General features: G+C 29.1%; 2 protein-coding genes across 2 annotated transcripts; one reads left to right on the top strand and one right to left on the bottom strand.

Annotated features, from left to right (window-relative positions):
- Positions 1–4,552: 4,552 nt before the first annotated feature.
- Positions 4,553–7,444, bottom strand: LOC107896425 (adenine/guanine permease AZG1). Its single transcript, XM_016821589.2, has one exon. The coding sequence runs from the start codon at positions 6,422–6,424 to the stop codon at positions 4,694–4,696; it is 1,731 nt and encodes a 576-aa protein (XP_016677078.2). The 5' UTR covers positions 6,425–7,444; the 3' UTR covers positions 4,553–4,693.
- LOC107895444 (5-formyltetrahydrofolate cyclo-ligase, mitochondrial) lies at positions 7,173–20,422 on the top strand. The gene is made up of 10 exons (XM_016820723.2): positions 7,173–7,312; positions 7,525–7,531; positions 17,545–17,749; positions 17,829–17,966; positions 18,088–18,249; positions 18,913–18,954; positions 19,039–19,084; positions 19,522–19,592; positions 19,708–19,834; positions 20,211–20,422. The coding sequence occupies exons 1-10, from the start codon at positions 7,173–7,175 to the stop codon at positions 20,224–20,226; spliced, it is 954 nt and encodes a 317-aa protein (XP_016676212.2). The 3' UTR covers positions 20,227–20,422.
- Positions 20,423–21,051: the final 629 nt, after the last annotated feature.

The raw sequence follows: 21,051 nt of genomic DNA on the forward strand, positions 1-21,051 counted from the left end.
TGTATATGCTACTACTATATATCTATTTATATAGTATTATTAATAGTTGTTTCTAATAGTATGATTATTTCTAATATGTATATAGTATGTATTTACCTTCAATATTATATATTGTATATTTCTAATACTATTACGTTATTACTACTATTACACTATTATTATATTTTTACCCATTACTCTTTAAATACACTTGTTTTACCTTTTACTCTTCACTCACTATATATATTGTTTACTTATCTATATATTCACATACATATATATAATTTCACACATCATTCCAAAATTTTTATTTGTATTATTACTATTAATATTATTATTATCTTCACTATACTATCATTCTTTAGTCTTACATAATGATTGTTTATTTATTACTAGTTTTTTTTAATCTCGAATATTTCCTAGCTTATTTGTTATTATCTTTTTATTCGTTTTATTTATTTATTTGTTACCTCGAAATAAGATTTTTTGCAAATAAGGCAATGCTTGGTGTTTGAAATTTCGAGAAAGCAGTGCCCTAACTTATTGGGTTGCCACTTTTCTCGTTGAATTCGAATAATTAAGTACCCTTCTAAGTTTTTAGAGGTTTTCTAAATGCAAGCCACTATCTTGGAATTTCAAAGCAATATGTCCTAACTTATTGGATATAGCGTTTTGTTGTTTCAAGATAGGAATTTCAAAAAAGGGATAACTTAATGTCAATACTTTGACGCTAGTGAATCCCAATTTTCAAAGTTAAAATATTTTAAAGAGGATTACATCTTAAATTTTTTTTTTCTTTCGACATTAAAGACATTTGATAATCAATTAGGTACCAATTTTTGGGCGTTACGAGGGTGCTAATCATTCCTCGTATGTAACTGACTCCCGAACCCGTTCTTTTATTTCGTGGACCAAAACTAATGATTTTAAAACAAAATGTTTTAAAGGTGATCCAATCACACCCAAAAAGATTGGTGGCGACTCCCGTTTTCGTTTTTTAAAATCGATTCCCATTTTCCAAAACTCGATCTGATAATGGTTTCGACAAGTAAATTTGATCAAATTACATCGTGTCCAAGTTTTGAGTGTTGAAATCTAAGCTCAACCCGTATTTTAAACGAGTCTACTTTTTATCTAAATACTTTATTCAAAATTTCTCAAATATAGAATAAAATTTGATGTTGAAGTGCATATGAAATATAAAAATATAAAACTCAAACGACGGTGGAAATGATAATTTTATTTTACTTTAACCAGACTTTTATTATTTTATTTTGTCTTTTTAGAGTCGGGTTGGATACGTATGCTGTTAACATGCAAAATTAACCTCGAAATTATAATCTAATTTGGATTACAGCTGATGACTGAGTAAAAAAAAAAAAAGAAATACCTTGAATCTTATCTAGTGGCCAATTTATTAATTTTAATGTTGCCATTGTTTAACAGATGTGCAAAAAGAATCATAAATAAAAATAAAAAGCAACTAAAACGACCTTTTGTGACAACGACAGATCTTAAATTACATCATACCAAAACCAAACACATTTCATATTTTTTTAATTCCATTATTTTATACAATTTATTTCTCATCAAAATTTATATTTAATTTTCTAATAATAATGAATTGGAAATAACTTGGATGGTGTAACGAAAAAAAGAAGAAAAGTTGAAAATAATGTGAGTAGGTTGAAAAGTATGTAAAAAAGTAGTAGTAGTAGGTGGATGAATTGGGGCCAAGAAAATGAAGGTGGAAGGCATCAAATGTTCACTTCAAATAGTCTCCTCCTATCTCCAAACTCTTAGCCCATCCTTTTCCTTTTCATAAATGGGAGCATTATTTTGAGGAAAGAAAGTGACTACCACTTTTCAAAAACACTTTGACATTCAATTTACTTCCATCAATAATCTCATAATCCATGTGCTCATGTATTTTGTTGTGTTGCAATTGATTTTAAAATATTTTGTAGTAATTAGTTTTAAGATTGTCTTTGTATTGTATATGGTGCATCAAAATTGTTTTTTAGTACGGTATAATATTATTAGAGGACTGGTGTATTTGTACTGCACACGTATGTTCTATATTCAAATGGAATTTTCTAAATAAAGACTTATCACTTACTTCCCAAAGATTTGAACTTGAATATATTTTATGGATAAACAATCCTTAACTATTAAACTATCATAGGAGTTCTTCAGGAGAACCTTAATTACAAGGTAGCGCCAATGATGTTCTACACTGTTAAAAGAGTATTGATGATAAAACGTTATTAACTATCACATTTAAGCTCTTACTTTTAACAAATCCTTAACTGTTTAGTTTGTATTCTAATAAACCTCTAAACTTTAATTAATACTAAGATAAAGCCTTCTAGGGCTTTGTTAGGTTTAATGAAAAGCAAAATTACCTATTTGGATGTAAAAGATTATTTAAATAAAATGGAAAATTTTAAGATTTTTTTTTTGAGATTAAGTATTTAATGTTTTTCGCGTGTTCTCTAAAAATATAAATGATTGATTAAAAAATGTACTCTATTCCCATGAGCAAAGATCTAACCACATAATTAAAAAACGATGTGAAAAATTACCATGCTACACTTGATGATTAAAATTTAGAATTTTTTTTTAAAATAGAAATAAGCACCAAATAATTTACATTTATATACATGTGAAAAATATCATTTTCATTTTGGTTAGGAAGTATTCATTTATTATGGTGCTATTAATCATATAAAATTGATACATAAAATGATAAAATTAATTATGAATATACTTTCAATTATCTCTTTCATGTTAACGTAGTAGATGTTAATGTTCCTACACCTCCTGTTCGGAAATTACTTATAGAAGACAGATTAGACGATTCACATGTACAAATAATTTGATTGTAGGTAGTGTGTAACCCTCTTTTATCTATAAAAAAAAATCAAGTTACGGTTTAACTCAATCTCTATAATTGATTATAAATATTAGAATCTCAATCATATATTTCTATAAACATTATTTTAAAATCTCAATCATATATTTCTGTAATAGAAGTTATTGGGGGATCAAACATCAAGTCTTGAGTGTGGGAGTGATATGAAAAAGTGGTAATTGCCCCACTTTTGATGCTTTGAGCTTCTTCATACGACACATGGGTAATGATTCTAACACCATGGAACATGAAAAACAATCCCTTATCTACAAGTAACAATAAATATTGGTCCCAATTTGTTTAGAATCAAGCTTCTCTGCTCCTTCTTTCAATCACTCTTAGGAATCCTTTAATATGAGGTGTATAATTAAATAACTTTTGCATGCATTTTTATGTAGTGAGTAGTACAGTGTAAAATTAAATGGAGTAATGCGCAGTTGACCTATTCATAAATTGATTTCTCGAACAAAAAATGATGTTAGTAGCTTGACTAAATAACAGCCACAGAGCTATTTTGCATCATTATAATCGAGACATTTTATTTCTATTTCAGTGGATGAAAATTCTATTTAGAATGGAAATTATCATTTCAATAGTGGCCCTATCATGTGTCTAATTTTCAATGGAAGATAACAAAATAGAAAGCTGCTCTTTTATGCTCTTCTTTAATTAATTTGTTCACAAAGTTTTCTAGAAGAATATTTTAAAAGATAAAAGAAAAAAACAATAATTATTATTTCATTTTTTTCTTCTAATTCACGGTTAAAATGTTCGTGATATAAATTCTAATCCTATTAATTTTATTTTTATTATTATTTATTTTGAAATTATTGAATGATAGATTATTATCCCCATAGTATGGGGTCATTTTATTTTTTAAATTATAGAATAATTTTTTTGAGTTTTTTAATGATAGATTATATTTGTAAAGCTTGTTGAAGTGTATTTTATATTAGAGATTTATTTATCTAATTATTTAATATTTTTAAATATTTTTAAATTTTAATGATAAATTCAAAACAGTACATTAAAGCAATCTGACACAAATATTTATCAATATCAATAGAAAAATAATATATTCATACTAACTATGTTACTTCAAACTTGACACTTTTCACGAGTCAAAACTTATATTAAATTTTATTTAGGTATAAGGGAAAAGTACATATACTTCATATAGGTAAAAACTCCTTGAATAAACTCTTATCATAAACCAACATTTTGATTAAAATAAGAGTTTATTTAGGTACAGAGGAAAGACCATTTTATTTGAGTGTCAGAAATAAATTATAATATTTTCAGAGGATAAAGGAAAATTTTATGTAAAATTTTTTTTAAAGTGAATTAATAATTTTTTAAAGGATTAAATTTATAATATATTTTTGAGAGGGATGAAAATGTAATATTTAAAGAACCTATTTCCATTTTTGGATTTGCTCTTGCATTAGTACAATTGAAAGGATTAAATGCTTATTTAAGTAGAATAATTAAAATATGTGTCTTAACTATGAGATTAGAGGTTTGCTTACTTCAGATACTGTTATCAGGAGAAATATCTTAATTTTAATTAAAAAAATATAAATATATTTAAGAAAATAAAAAAAATTAAAAGTTTGGTTTAATAATTTAGCAAAAAAGAATTACTATCAATAGTGTTTGTAAGTGAAAAGGGAATCCATTTGTTATCCTACTTCTTCAGCTTGTTTTTTGGTTCTTTACAAATATTGAAGACTACAAAGATATTGTCCAAAAGAGACAAAACAAAAGACCGAAATTCGTTTCAATCAGAGCGCTCTAGTTCTAGACATGATCCACTTCAACTGCTTTCACACTTCCGCCCTCAATTGCTGCCTCATGTGCTCCGTTGACCGCATTCCCTCTCCTTTTCACCACCCCTTTTCTCACCATTAGTTCCGCCGCCCAATCCCCTGCGTGCAACACTATGTATGTTCCGATCCCACCTATTAATCCATATGCTATCGAATATGTCAACGGCATCATTATCAATGTCACAAATGCAGGGATTGCCTGCCTCATGTCCTCCCACTCTATCTCCACCACCGCCCTCATCATCAACACTCCCACCAATATCAACGGCGGCCCCACCGCCCACGCTGGTATCGACGCCAACAACGGCGTGAAGAAAAACGCTAGGAAAAAGTAACCCGCCACCGTCAACGCCGTTAATCCCGTCCGTCCACCTTCTCGTATCCCCGTTGATGATTCGATGAATGCCGTCACTGGGGATGTCCCCAGCAATGATCCCACCACGATCGACGTTGCATCCGACATGAAAGCGAAATATTGACCCTCGAAATCGCCGTTTTGTTCGGTGGAACCGGCGAATCTCGCCATGGAATACAATGTACCGGTTGTATCCAATATGTCAACGTATAAAAAGGTGACCAAAGCCTCCCAAAAGTAACCTTTACCTAAATTTTTAAAACTTAATGCCCCGGCTGTGGTTTCGATTAAATGGACGTCAACGACTTGCTTGAAATACTTGTAAGCAGAATTCCCGGCGTCGGTGTTCGGAAAAGCCGTCACCCTAGTGTTACGAAACCAAGACACGGCCGTCACGAATACTATACCATAAATCATAGCACCTTTTATATTTTTCACCAAACAATATGCTATGATCACAAACCCCACGATTCCAAGCCATAATGTGGGATTCTCCATTCTGTCACGTAAACATAATATATCACCTGAGACGGTGCCGCCGGGTATCAGAGTGACGGTTCCGTTAACCGCCGCTAGAACAGGGGCGACTGAAACCCGAGATGAACTTGGGCACCCGCCTAGAGTAACAAGGGTCGACGGATTATACCCGATTAACCCAATTCCTTGGTTATTTTGTAACCCGATAAAGGCGAGAAAAAGTCCGATACCCGCGGAAGAACTGATCCGAACCGGTTTAGGTACCAACTTAGCTAACTTGGCCCGGAACCCAATTGCTGAAATGAACAGAAAAATTAAGCCTTCTATAAAAACTGCCGCTAAAGCACTTTCATATGGAACATTACCCGACCCGTGAAACCCGACAACTGTATAGGCAAAATACGCATTTGCCCCCATACCTGGAGCCAAGGCGAGGGGCAAATTCGCGAAAGTACCCATAATTAAACAGCCAATAAGAGAAGAAGCAACGGTGGCGACTATGAGATCTTTACGTACTGTTTCCAAGCACGAAGCGTAACCCGGGTTGACCGGGTCGAATTTGCATGACGAATCGGGCTGGATGATTCGGAGAGTCGACCCGGTGCAGTTGGACAACAGAACGGATGGGTTGGAACATAAAGGAAGACAATCTGAGACGCCGCAAGGGCCGCCTGAGTCGGCGAGGATGGAAGCGTTGACGGCTAAGATGTAAGCCATGGTGAGGAAAGTGGCGGTGCCGGCACGTAACTCGGTGGTGAAAGTAGAGTTCCTTTCCGCTAGTTTGAAACGTTTCCCCACCCGGCTATTGGCTAAGGCTGAATTGAGTCGAGTTAAAAAGTTTTTCGGTGGTGAATGATGATCCATAACCATGGGAAAGGAAAAAAAGAAAAAAGAAAGAAACTAGGTTCAGAATGTAAGAAGAAAATAGTATTTATATATAATACATATGGATATTTACCGAAAGAATAGTGAAATTTTATGGGAAAATTTGATGGCAAAAGATGATTAGAGGAAAAAGGGAAGAGATTCTATAGAAAGAAAGTGAGAAGAAAGGATCTCTTTTTATAAGGAAAAAGTATCTGAGAATTTACACAACAAATTAATATAGATTACGACCGCGACCATGATGATGATGATCATCATCAAACTTTTTTATTTTGCAGACAGGTTTTATTTCTTTAGTTTGAACCACGACCAGATTTATTCACGCTTACTTGCTACTATTTGTTCCTCTTTTCTAATCTATAAAAAGGTTTAATTTTCTCTCGGTCTCTTCTGTATTGTCTAGACTTTTCAAATTAGTCCCCATGCTTTTATTTTTAGAATTTATGCTTTGATGTGAAAGGTAAAGTCCGCATGTTGGGATTTAAAATTTTCTAGAATTATAAGTAGAAGAAGTAAATATTAAAAAAGTATAGGGAGTGAAAGAAAAATTAAACCAGGAAGAAAATAAAACATGGCCAACGTAAAAAACCATAAATATTGCGACTAACCCACGTAGGCTTGTCATATATAGGGTTTTTTGTCAAAATAGTACAGAAAAAAAAAAAGAAAAATACGAAAATAATATGGGGAAAATATTATGTACCAAAATGGTACGTCAGGGGTGGAACCGCCTATGTCAGAGGTGGCACCGGTGGTGCCTTTGGCAGAGGCGGCACTGAAGGTGGAGATGTCACAGGCGGCACCAAGGATGCACAGGACGAGAAGGAGAAGAAGAAGGAGAGGGGGCACTAGTGAGAAGCAGCAGCAGCTCAGGTGAAGCAAGAAGGAAGGAGAAGAAGAGAAAAAGAAAGAAAAAGAGAAGGAGAGGGGGTGAGAGAAAAAGAAGAAAGAAAAAGAAAAAGAGAAGTAGAGAACAGAGAGGAAGAAGGTAGGAGAAAGAGAAGAGAAAAAATATAATAGAGAATATATTTTTTTTTAACAGCTTTTTTTTATAGCTTTTTTGTTTTCTTTAAATTTTTTGTCAGATTTGGGGTGATCATGCCCCTGACATAGTACATATTATTTTTCCTACCCTATTTTGGTTTTTTTTGTATTAATTTGATAAAAAACCCTCATATATATATATAAATATTTTATGTTTTTGATCAGAATAAGAACGTGAAGAAATTACAAGTGTACCCCACTTTTTTATTTTTATTATTTTTTTATTTTAGTGCAGAAGAATCCAATTAATTAAGCAAATTGAAATTTGGCAGTCTGAAATATGAAAACATATATATAGTTTTTATTTGATTTAACATTGGCCTTTTTCTTCAAAAAAAAAAACCTATCATTATTATATATTTTGTTTGTTTCTTAAAAGAGAAACCACATTCCACCTTTTGCATTTGTTTTGATTTACTTAATTACATTCATAATGTACATATTTATTTTAAATTTGTTTGGTGTCTTTTATTAAGATGATTATGATATTTATTTTAAACCATGAAACTTAAATTGGAAAAAATGGTTTGAAATTTGGAACAATTGTCGGCAAGCAGCAACCAATATCTTTGCTAATAACTTTCAAACATGTTGCCTAATTTGAAAGAAAATTAGAGGGAGAGATTGACAATAATATTACCATTAAACACCTAAAGTTGACTTTCGTTTACAAGGTGTACTTTTTCTTCTTCTTTTAATTAAAAGTCATAATTAAGACTTCCCATCCCAAATATTTCATTTAACTTTTTTTTTAAATGTTTTTGGTTTCACACCTTATTTATCTTACTTTTTTTATTTTCATATTTTTCAATAATAAATCAAAAAAAAATGTTTTGCTTCTTAATCACCAATTAAATGCTAATCACACTTTTGAATATCTGTTTTTTATGAATTATTCATTAAATAAGAAATAATATATTTTAATATACTTAAATTATATTATGTCCTTTTATATTAATAATAATATTTATATTAATCGAGTTAAGGAAGAATGAATTACTTAAAATTGTAAGAATTTAAAGCCTTACATCCTTTGCACATTTTCCAAGCTAATCTTAGTCAGTAACAAAGCTGTCATTGTTAGTTCATCTACCTGTTTCCTTTTTTGGTCAATTAGTCAGTATTTATTTTTCTTTTTTTTTTTAATTATTAAAATTACCATTGATATAACTTTTAACTTCAAACAGTATATTCCAATGCAAATGTAACGTTAAACGAGTTAGCATTTTTGAGTTTTATAATCAAAATCATAAAATTATAACTCAAACCCCAAAAAAAAAGAAAAAATAAAAGAAAAGAAGAAGCAGTTCTAGTTTGAAAAATCTACTTTGAATAAAATAATTCATAATTTTAAAAAAATAATTCATATCTGCATGTTTCACCTTGTTCTCATGGGTTAAAGATTTTGTGTGGTTTAATTTTGAGAAGTATGGTGGATAGAAAAAATATTTTTTTAATAATTGGAAAAAATGAGTCAAATCATCAATTTTTAATTTTAATTAATTTTATTGATATAATAATCGATTCCGTAATAATTAAATAATTAATTAAAATTTTATAAAAATAATAAATTATTAATCTTAACTTCCAATTTTATCGATTTCAAGCCGTTCATTCAATAGTTAATTCAATCTTTATATTCTAAATATTAAACAATTCTCAATTCAATTAATTGATTCAGTTTAATTCAAATAACACTAATAACTAAAGAATATATTGAAAATTTTTATTCCTCATCTGAAAATCCGACATCCAAAATATATTAAATATGATGACCGGAAGTGACCCTATTTAGCAGAGATGTTTTAGGCTGATTTTTCAATATATGCCGGAAAAATACCATTTGAGTATGTGTTGTTTTTTTTTTAAATTTATCAATATATGTTATTTTTTGGAAAGAAAATTGAAAACGTATTTTTATTATCATGCCAGTGAAAACACATCTTACAAAGTGCACTTTGAGCCACATAAGCTAAAAACATGTTCTATAGGGCATGTTTTTACTAAAAATTAACAATTTAATTCTTTTAATTAAATGGCTAAATATTAGTGTTTTTGTTATTGAGTCTCGAGTTTAATTCCTCTCCTACTCACATTTGTGTTTTTTTTTATTTCATGTTGTTTTAAGTTTTTTTAAATTTAAATTAATATTTTCGACACATTAGTTCTTCTGGTTAGATAGTTAGATAATTGTGATTGCATCTTTAAGTCCTAAGTTTAATTCCTCTTATAAGTATTTTATTATGTATTTTTTATTTTATGTTGTTTCAAGCTCTTTTATTATTTTTAATTAAGGTTTATAATTAATAAATATATTGTTTTCAAGTTTTTTTATTTTTAATTCATCTTTTTAATTAATAAACTCTTTTATTTATAAAATCAAATAATTATTACAAATATCATTATTTTTTATAAATATAATTTTTATATGTGTAATATTTATCTTTCAATCCATATCTTGAGTGTAGTTAATTGACATATTATATATTTTTGTATGTGTATTCAAAATAATTAATTGAAACATTTCACATATAAAAGTATTTGAAATATCATACTCACAAGGCAGATGAAAAAACAATAATATCAGAAATATTTTATATATTTGAAATAATTATTTGATTTTATAATATTAGAAATCACCATACCCCATAGTATAGGTGGAGAAAATTAATATTTGATATATAAATATTATATATAAAGAAAAATATATCTAAATAATTACTTAATATTTTTAAAAAATAATTACATATTTATTATTTGATTTTATAGATAAAAGATAGATGAATTAAAAATAAAAAAAACTTGAAAAATATATTTATAAATTATAAACCTTAATTGAAAATAATAAAAAAGCTTGAAATAATATGAAATAAAAAATACAAATTAAAATGCTTATAAGAGAAATCAAATTTAAGACTCAATGATAAAATAATAATTATTAACTATTTAGCCAAAAGAGCTAATATGTTAAATCTAGGACTTAAAGACAAAAACACTAAGATTTAATTATAAGACTAAAATACTATATTTTTATTTCTCTCAAATTTTAAAAAAAAAAAACAGAACATATATTTTTTAAAAAAAAAAGTCAGCCATTGTTTTAAGGAAATAAAAAAATGAAGAGGCAAAGGGGTGGCAGGCAGGCAGACAGGCAAAGCACCAGACATCGATGCCCTCACTCGCCTGACATTGTACCTTTATTTATTTATTTTTTAATTCAATGTTTCATCTGCTCCCACTGCATCATTATTAATATCATACCATCAATTCTTACTTAGGGCTAGTTTGGATGGGCGATGTGTTTACCACCGGTGAGATTAAAAACAGCGGTGGCGGTGAGATTAGTTACTGTAGCGGTGAGATTAGAAACAATAGTGGAGTGTGTGTTTGGATTCAAACGCAGCTGTAGCAGTGAGGTGAGAATGAAAAATGACTATTAAGGACATCAGATTAGAATTGATATATAATAGAATGAAAAATCGGCAAGAACTATTGGTTCACGTTTATTGCTTAAAAATCTATCTACAATACAATTTCTTCATGTTTCTGTCAAATAAAATTAACAAATGCTAATTTTTTTATCTATTTTAGAATGATTTGACAAAAACTATAAATTAAAATACTCAAATAAATTTTCTTCTAAAGTTGGAGGACTAAAAAGGTTATTATGCCGAAAAAGAATAATAATAAAACAGATAAACGTGTAATTCACAGGAAAGATAATGGAAGGCTATTTTGGTCTGTTATAATGTCAACTGCACTGAAAGCCTCTAACTGCTGCTATTTGCTCCAGCTGAAAATCAGCTGATTAGTGTGGTTGAAAATGAACCTCACTGCACTGATACCCCCAACCAAACACAAATGCAGTGAGTTTGGCACCATCTTTTTCTTTCAAACGTGACTCACTGCCTCACTGCCTCAATCCAAAGGAGCACTTACTAAACCAAAATCTATCCTTTTCAATTTACTTCTATTTTGTTTTTTTAAAATATAATTAAATTTCAATAATTAAATTAATTTTTTAATTATTAAATGAATTAATTTAGTTCTAAATCAAATATGTTTAAAGAGTTAATATTTATTGTATCATACATGTCTTAAAAATTATATTTTTCTAATTTTAAACAAAAAATTTTATTTATAAAATTATAAAAACTTTAAAAATATATATTAACTCAATTCTATTTAATCTTATTTAATTATTTTTAATAATATAAAAATTAAATTAATCCATTTAAATCTAAAATCTTAAAATTTTGAATATTTCAATCTCCTCATCAATAATATTACCTATCAGTCGGTCACACATAAGTTGGTCTAAAAATAATAAAATGGTATACTCAGAGGGGTTTCTATAAATTATCATAGGACCAAAATGGGACCAAAATTTTGGCATACCTCCCCTATATACTTAAATAAATAAAATCCAGATATTATAACACCTGCACCCTATTTTTCTTAGTTTTCTACCCTACCCTACCCTCCAGCAGCGTATGTTGGAGAGTTCTTATTAGGTATAATGATCTTTTGGTCCTTTAACTTTAAATAAAAATCATTTTTGTCCTTTATTTAATTTTTTTATCTACTTTGAGATGATTTGATAAAAAATACAAGTTCAAAAGTTAAAAGAGACAGAAAATTAAAAAATAGACTAAAATGATTTTTCTATAAAGTTGAAGAGTCAAATAAGTCACTATGCCTTTTATTATTCAAAATAATATTAAAATTTTCTGTATATTTTACATTTTATAATTAAATCAGATTAATATAAAGTCATTATAATAAAAATATTTGTCCAAGATATAATTCGAATGTGATTATTGGGAAAGTTTTACTTGAATATCACACTTTATCTAAACAGTGCAATGAAAGGGCCAGAGATGAATCACAAATTTTGGAAACCATTATACCAACTTATAATTTCATAAATTTCAAAGGAACTAACAAGTATATTTACCATTTTTTGGGTTGTTAAAGTTACTATATGCGGTATTCTCTACGCCCTTACGGAACATGTCTAGCCTTACAGTAAATAAAAAAAAAAGACATCTCGAATCATACTACAGAAAGGTCGAACCAGCCAACGGAGCAAAGTGGTGGAATAGATAGCATGATTACAAAGATCAGACAGCACCATTCATTGTGGAAATTATAAATTAGTAAGGAGTAATTGATGTTGAAATTTGCTTTCCATGATAAGGACAAGCACAAATGAAATGAATAAATGTAGATAAAATTTGATATAAAGGAGTGATTGGTTTGTTTGGGTGAAAAGGAAAAGGTTTGGCCAAAACAACCTTACCATCTAAGGAAGTTTTGGTTTTTCTTTTAAGAAAAAAGAAAAGGGGATTGCAATTCAATGAATATGTATATCTATAGTTTAGTCTTACTTCCCTACCATTTGTCTCATACTTTCTTTTGAATATCCATCTCATCCATGAGATAAGAAAGCAATGTTTATATGGTGAATTATGGGGTTGGGTTTTTCTATACATCACATCTTTTTGGACCCCCACTTTCCTTACCATTTTATCTTATTATATTATATGTATATTTCAAAGTTTGTAGAATATAAGATATGTAATTATTGTCGATTGAGTCTTAGTTTAATTAATATAGATATTGTTGTCAATACAGGAGAATGTAGGTTCAACTGTGCTAAAGTACATTATCCTCTTATTTATGAGTTGAGAAGAGATTATAGATAGTTTTGAGTATTGTGTTAAAAATAACAATGTTTAAAAGAAAGATGTGTAATTATTAAGATAGTAATTATATTCTTTAATAATTATAAAGATTTTAAGATTGCGTTTGGTTTTTTAAAATATTTTTTTTCAATTTTTTAAATTAAATACATTTGGTAAATAAAAATAAAAATTTGTTTTTAATAATGAAATTATGAAAAACATGCTTCTTATACTATTTTCTTATATCTAAAAGAAAACAAAAAATTCTTGGTTTCAACTTTCTCAATTTTACAAAATATTGTTAGTGAAAATAACTTTTTTTTTTAATTTTTATGTATTTTTATTTTTTTCGAAATTATTTTTCAAAAGTTTTAACTAAACACATATTCCTTTGTGTTTCACTTTCTAACGAAAATGGTCTTAATTTATTAAAACTAAACAGAGCCTAATTCTCTATATATGGTTAATAAAGCGTATTTACGCATTAATTTCTTATTCTATCTCTAGTAATACAAATTATAATTATGCAATTGTATACTTAGAAGAAGTAAAAAAAAAAAGTGGAAAGTCATCATGACTCATAACTTGCAAATTCTCCCGATCCTTTTAAGAATTAGAGCAAATTTTTCATTCCTTTAATTACATTCAATTTAGTAAAATCCATAAATTATTATAATTATCCAAACGTTCAATACATGTATAATCACAAGTAATTATATTTATATTCAATCCGATTAAGTTTGAACTATGATATTTTAAGGTTGGTCTTATATAAAAGTTTTAAATTTATTTATAAAAATATAAAAATTAATATAATAATATATTTTAGTATTCTAATATTTCTACACAATAAAGGAATATATATATATCATATAGATTTAATTGACTACCTTTAATGCATAATTAAGTGGGCTAAGAGTAGTTTTTGCAATAATTTTCTTATTCCTTAATCATAAGGTCTCATTGAATCACAACTAGGTTTAGACAAAATGATGAAAAGGATTTGCAATTCAAATGATGGCACAATTAGAAGAAAACAGTAGGGAATAGGAAAAAAAAAGTGAATTATGGACCCCCACACAACTACAAATAGTAGGTCTTTGGATGGTTTTAAGGCAATCAAAGGTGTTTCTAGCTCCTTTGCATTATAAGTTCCAAAGCATGAATATCTAGCTTTTTTAACAGTGAGTGCGGAAGGGCGATTAGGCACGATATAATATATTTTGTTTACTTTTTGTCTTATATTACAGTATATAATATTAGAGTTATCGTTATTTTTACACTAATCACAGGTAAACGCATTGTCCATCTAAATCCACCTTAAAATAACTCTTCATGACATTTAATAATTTTTTTGTTCAACATATTCTCCTTGAAAAAACTTGAAATTTTAGTGATACTCTCGTGAAATATTATAAACTTGGGTTTAATCAATAGTGATTTCACACTTAAAAATGTCCTAAATTAATATTATTATAATTTATCTGATTGAGTTTATTGTCATGAATTGAGTGAGACGAATCCAAATGATGAAATTTCAATAAAATTAATCAAGTTTAAAAATAATATAAGGTTAAATATTTTGTTTTTATGAAAAAAATAGGTATAATGATTTTTTTGGCCCTCTACTTTACAAAAAAAATATTTTAACTCTCTATTTAATTTTTTTTTCTTTTTTAGCCCTTAAACTTACATTATTTGTCAAATCATCCAAAAATAACGGAAAAGTTAATGTATATTAACTTTGGCATATGTTATGATAGCAATTACTTAATTTTAAAAAAATATATATTAAAAAATATTTTTTATATTTTTAATACTTTTTAAACAATTTTAATATTTTTTAATTTTTAAAAATAGTTTTTATAAATTTTAATTTTTAAAAAATTAATTGTTGACTTGTATGCCACATCAATAAAGTTAATAAATATCATTCTTTTTAGAGTGACTTGATAAATAATACAAGTTCAAGAATTGGAATAGACGAAAAATTAAATAGAGGGTTAAAATAATTTTTTTATAAAATTTGAGGGGAAAAATATTATTCTTAAAACTCTTCCAACTTTTTTTAAAAAATTTTAGAAAAAATAAGCATCTTCTCATTAATAAATTTTTTTTATCATAACTCAAATTGTGCTTTCATATCATATTTGCATATTTTATCATATCATAAATATGGTTAACATATATATATAGAAAATCCTTATTATAAAAATTTCAAAACTTAATCATATTAATTATGAAATTAGAAAAAAATCTATTCATTGGGTAAGTAAAAGAAGGATAAAGAATGTGCATGAAACCAAAGGAATGTGGAAATTGGTGGCACGCATGAAATAGTTATCAATTAAATGTTGGGCCCACAGCCCAAGTGGGCATAAATGTTCATGCACTTAAAAATAATAAATAAAAGTGAAAACCAAAATACCTAGATTATGAAATTAAGTCATTTATAATGCTTACTGCATTTACAATTGGTATCTAATATCAGTTGAATTCAATGCAATTATTTTTAATTTTGAATGAAGTTTTTGAATTATAAATAAAATATTCACATAATATAAAAGAATATTTAACATAATTCAAATAAAAAATATATGTGAAATTTACCAAACATAAGTTAATAACACTTGATTATGGCACATCCATAATAACGTGGGTAAAAAAAAATCTATGTAAAATTTATATTTATAACTATTTTATATTAAAATCATGTGAATTTTTAGTTGAAATGGTAAAGTTAAAAATTTAAAATTTATGCGTCTTTAAGTTTAATTATTTTCATGCCGATTGAGGTTTAACTCGATTAACATCGACATTGTTGTTAGTGCAAGAGGACGTGGGTTTGAATACGTTGAAGTGTATTATCTTCCTATTTAAGGGTTGAGGATAGGGTATGGATAGTTCTAAGCATTGTATAAAAAAAAAGCATATATGATAAGAACCTATAATGAGATTAAAGTTAAAAAAAAAAACTTCAATTATTATCATAGTATTACAGTTATTAAAAGATATGAAAAGACGAAAGTATTCTTGTATTAATATTGTTTTGGTCGAAAAGGGAACGATCTTTAATAAAAAACTAAGATAGAGTTCGATACATAACTGACCCTTGGGCATTATCTAGAAGTAGAAGAATTAAGCTACTGGGGGGATTAGACCAAATACAAAACAAGTCATTAAAGGAAAGAAAATCCAAAGGAGAAAAAGGTTAAAAATTACTCCCCAAATGAGCTAGAGCATTCACACATTTGTTCCCTTAACAAAAGACTTGCCTCATCAAGTTAAAAGTCATAAAGGGAAGGAGCATCCTACATTCATCAATCAAAGAGGAGAGCAAAATATTACAGAGAAGTTTTTTTGAGTATTGTTTGGTCAATCTAAATGGTGAAAGAGAAGTTTATAGAAGAGAAGAATATACTGAAATTTGAAGACAATCCGATGGTGAAAACCACCTAAATTTGGTGTCGAATTCTTGAGATTTATTTATAGATCTATAAAAATATAATGTTCTTTTGAAAAAAAATAAACACTGAAAATGAAACGAGAAGATAAAAAACAAGAGAATGATGAAAATTAAACTCAAACAACTATCGGTGAGTGACAATTGACGGTGGAGAATGGTAGCCAATGATAGTAATTGAAGTAAGAATCTAAAAATTCTCTAGGCTTAGTTTGAGTTTTTATTTGAAACTTTAAAAAAAAATTATTTGAATTTTAAATTAATTAAAGAAAATGTAATTAAACAAAATTTTAATTTAAGGAAATTGTAAATAATCTTGATTTTTTTTTGTTTAGATTGTTGTGAACAAAAATATATGAGTTCTTAATTTTTTTTTCTCACATAAAGAACACAATACTCACTTAGAAAAATTGTTAGAATTTTTTAGGTTAGAAATATTTAAAAAGAGAGCACCTCACAAATTTTTGAGGTTACTTGTAAAAAAAAAAAGAAGAAGAGTAAACTATCATTGTACTAAATACTAACCATTAATGAATTTTTATTTTTATATATATTTGAATTATTTATATATTTATTTCTATTTTTTATAATTTTTTAAAATTGATATATAAATATATGATAAAAATATAACTTCTAAGTAAAAACACCACATGTTTTTGTTGCCCACCTATTTTTTTTATGACGTTAAAAATTGGACTAAAATGTACAACGGAATGGTACTTTAGGTACCTAATTTGTGAAAAAAAGTTTATGTACTAAAGTGGGAAAACGAGTATATTTCGGGGGCCAAATTGTGAATTAAACCTAAAAAGAAATAGAGGGATCGAACGTCAAACTTTGGATGAATAGATGGACTGTGAGCAAAATTAGACCAGTTAAATTCTTGAAAGACTGTGTAAGGTCTATCGTAGTATCGTTTCAAACCAATTAGACTCAAAAAAACCCCTCTTGCAGAAAAACTCAGTAGCTGTAGCCAGCCAACCTTTATCGTAGCAATGTCCAACAACGATCAAGAAGCTGACAATCTTGAATCGGTTTTCAAGCAGAAGCGGATCATCCGCTCCAATGTTCGCCAGACCCTCAAGTCCATGGATCCCTCCCTCCGATCCCAAGAAGGTAACCCCCATCTATTTTCTCCTCATTTTCGATTTTATCAATATATTTCGAATTCTAATTCCTGGGTCTTTCTTTTTAGATGATATAATCCAGAGTATAGTTTTGGAAGCTCCATGGTTCAAATCAAGTAAGAGATTATGTGCCTATATAAGTTGCAGTGCTTTACGAGAAGTTGATACCTCTAAGTTGTTATCTCAAATTCTATCACCTGCCCCAGGTTCTTCTATATACCAAAATTTCAGTATTGAAGTAGTCATTGTTCTTTATCTTTGTGTGGTTTATTGTGTTGTTTTTAGCTTTTTTTTTAACCTATTTTTTGTCTCTGTGCTAGATGGTAGTAAGCTTCAGACTGCAAAAAAAACTTTATGTTCCTCGCGTGGAGGATAAGAATAGTAACATGAGGATGTTCAATATCTCGCGCATCGATGATTTAGTTGCGAATTCCATGAACATTTTGGAACCTGCTTCAGTTGATGCTGATGGAAATACTCGTGAAGATGGTATACAAGTTGATCTCTATATATTTTTATTCTATGTTACTATGATCTTTTTTTTCCTGGTTCCAGTGTGACTCATTCCTTGCACGTATTTAGATATGGGTTCGATGATGTGATACTCTAACTCACTAAATATATGAAAAAGAAAAAAAGAAAAAAAGAAAAAAAGAAAATTGGGCATACCCATCTCAGATATATATCGCTCTTCGACACTCACACCTGAGTTTGAGTAACTTGGTTTTGATCCTTTTGCCTCTCACCATTAAATAATTTTCCAGTTGTTGTTTCTCACCATTTACTTTTTGCTTGCTAAAAGAATTGCTTTCATTGTTTTTCTATAATTGCCTATTGTGCTTTCATCTCTTACCTCTATGATAGAATAAATCTTTAAGTTTTTGTTTGTATAATCTTATTTGTTACAACAACTATGTTAATATTTGTTAAGGTAACTTCCTTGCTCTCTTTACCCTAATCTAAGCTGAACCAAATCATTCTCGCAATCCAAGGCAAATCATTGTTTATGTTAATGCTGTTACATTTTCATCTTAGTTTTGGTCTTACATTTGAGTTATTCTCCAGGAAAGTAAATTAGATGGCTATTGTTTGTTTCTCATTTTTGCTTTCATATTTATGTTTTCTAATGTTGAATTGTATTTCTTGATGCAGTGATGCATGCGAATGATCCAGTTGATTTGTTCATTTTGCCTGGTAGATGTTTTTGTCCTGTTTTCTGCTCGGTTTCTCTTTCTTTTCTCTTTGCTTTCTTTAACATTCTTCTTGCAATGTTGCTAGGACTTGCTTTTGACAGATCTGGAAGACGGTTAGGCCGTGGTGGAGGGTGTGTTTACCATTCTTATTGAAATTTAGCCTATCTTCTGCGTTTTGTTATTCTTTCATAATTCAGAGATACTTTATATTTGTGAGCGTCTGGCAGGTTTTTTACCTAAGTTCTTAGTCTCAAGTTATTGCGCTTCCAACTACGAAGCAATTGAAACATTATCTAACGCCATGGCCCTGGGTTATCTTGGTTAATAAATCATTATCAAATATCTACAGGCAATTACATTTGTTGAACTTTATGTTGTCTTGTCCCTAAAACAATTCATAATCAACTATTGCGAAGACATCCATGAGTTGTATGCGCTTATCTGTAGGTTTGCGCACTTTGTCTTTGCCTCGGTTTATCTGTGCTTTTAGTGCATGTCTCATTGTCATCGCTTAACTCTTACTTGATAATTTCTGCTTTTATTTTTGTGGACATGTGGGATCGAAAAGATATTATGATACATTCTTGAAGAACTACAAGGAGCTTGCCAAGGAAAAGAATTGGAGGCTCCCACTCTTTGGTATTTGCTAGTTTTGTTTCTTAGTCTACTTTCATGCTATATTACATGCTCTAGGTTGTTCTGTTCTGCTTTAGTTTTTCAGATTCTTATCTTCAACAATTGCTGTGGTTTGCAGTTGCACTGTCTTATTCTGTGCAGATAATGGATGAAGAAGTAATACCAGTCACCCCAAATGATGTACTGGTGGATGCTTTGGTTTCCCCCACTGGAGTGATTCCCATTACCTCAGCTGCCTTAGGGAGGTATTATTTTTTAGATTGCTCCTATGTTATACGACTGTTCATTTTTTCATGAAGTAACTGTGTCCGACTCAGAAATGGTCATTGTGGTACAGTCATCCAAATTTATGAAAAAACTAAGAAAATATTGAACATACATAATACATATATGCGTCCAAGACTTGCACCTAAGTAACATAGGATCTCTCTCACACACATAGAGTTTTTATACTTTTTCTTGTCATATAACTTATATAACCCTTGCAGAATGAAGCCTTAATGCTGTGCTCCTCTGAGTCAGATCCAAGTGCTTTTCTTCAATAGGATTCTTCTGAAATTGCAGTTTGAATAGCCTGCAAATTTTGATAGGATTGTCTTTTCCACAATGTATGAGATGCAGGGGCTTGTGTTATTGAATAATGGGATACAGTTCTGCTGTGCAATTTCTCGGAGGCCATGAATGCCTGTCCACCAGTGAATTGTCATGACCTTTGCCTGCTCAAAGCAGAGATTGTAATTGTGGTATGGATTCGGGATATTTTATTGTATTTGACTGATCTCGCTATATGCAACCATGTTGGAATTCTCATGGAGAGAAAATTTTTACTCCAATTTGCTTCACGTTTCTTATATTTTCTTTAAATATGAAATGCTGGAATTACAATTTTTTTTCTTTCTGCATCATTTGACAATAATATCCCGTCAGTTGTAACTTCATGCTTTAAGAAATTCCTTCTCTTTGACAATATCAAAGTGTAAGCATCTTACAACATCTTTTTGGTTTCACACTGTGTGTTCTCATGTCATATCTAAGAGTTAATTTACTTGGTCAATTCAGTGTTCTCTTGGTGATACCTTGAAACTTCACTTGAAAGAGATCCTTATGTGAACAAATTGGAAAATCAACAGGATTAGTTAACTGTTACTTTTTGCTCAGATTGGGACACATTTGTACTAGGTTCCTTCTTTGTTTCTCTGAGTCAGGTGTGAATATCAGATGCGGATGTGTCTAGCACGAGGTTCAATTTTTTTCTTGAAGATCTGCTCTATGTTTGGAGGGTTTTCAAAGGATTATATTCCCATACCCCTTTCCAGATATACATCAAACACGGGTTCTTCAAGAAATATGAAAAGTTGGAATAACATAGAGGTCCAATATACCTATATGCATTTTCACATAAAGTTTAGTTTTTGAAGTCGCATTGAGATTGAAGTTTGGTTGAGTTGCCGCCTTTAAGACC

The sequence above is a fragment of the Gossypium hirsutum genome, chromosome A10 (genome assembly GCF_007990345.1).
Source record: "Gossypium hirsutum isolate 1008001.06 chromosome A10, Gossypium_hirsutum_v2.1, whole genome shotgun sequence".
In the NCBI taxonomy this organism is placed as follows: Eukaryota; Viridiplantae; Streptophyta; class Magnoliopsida; order Malvales; family Malvaceae; genus Gossypium; species Gossypium hirsutum.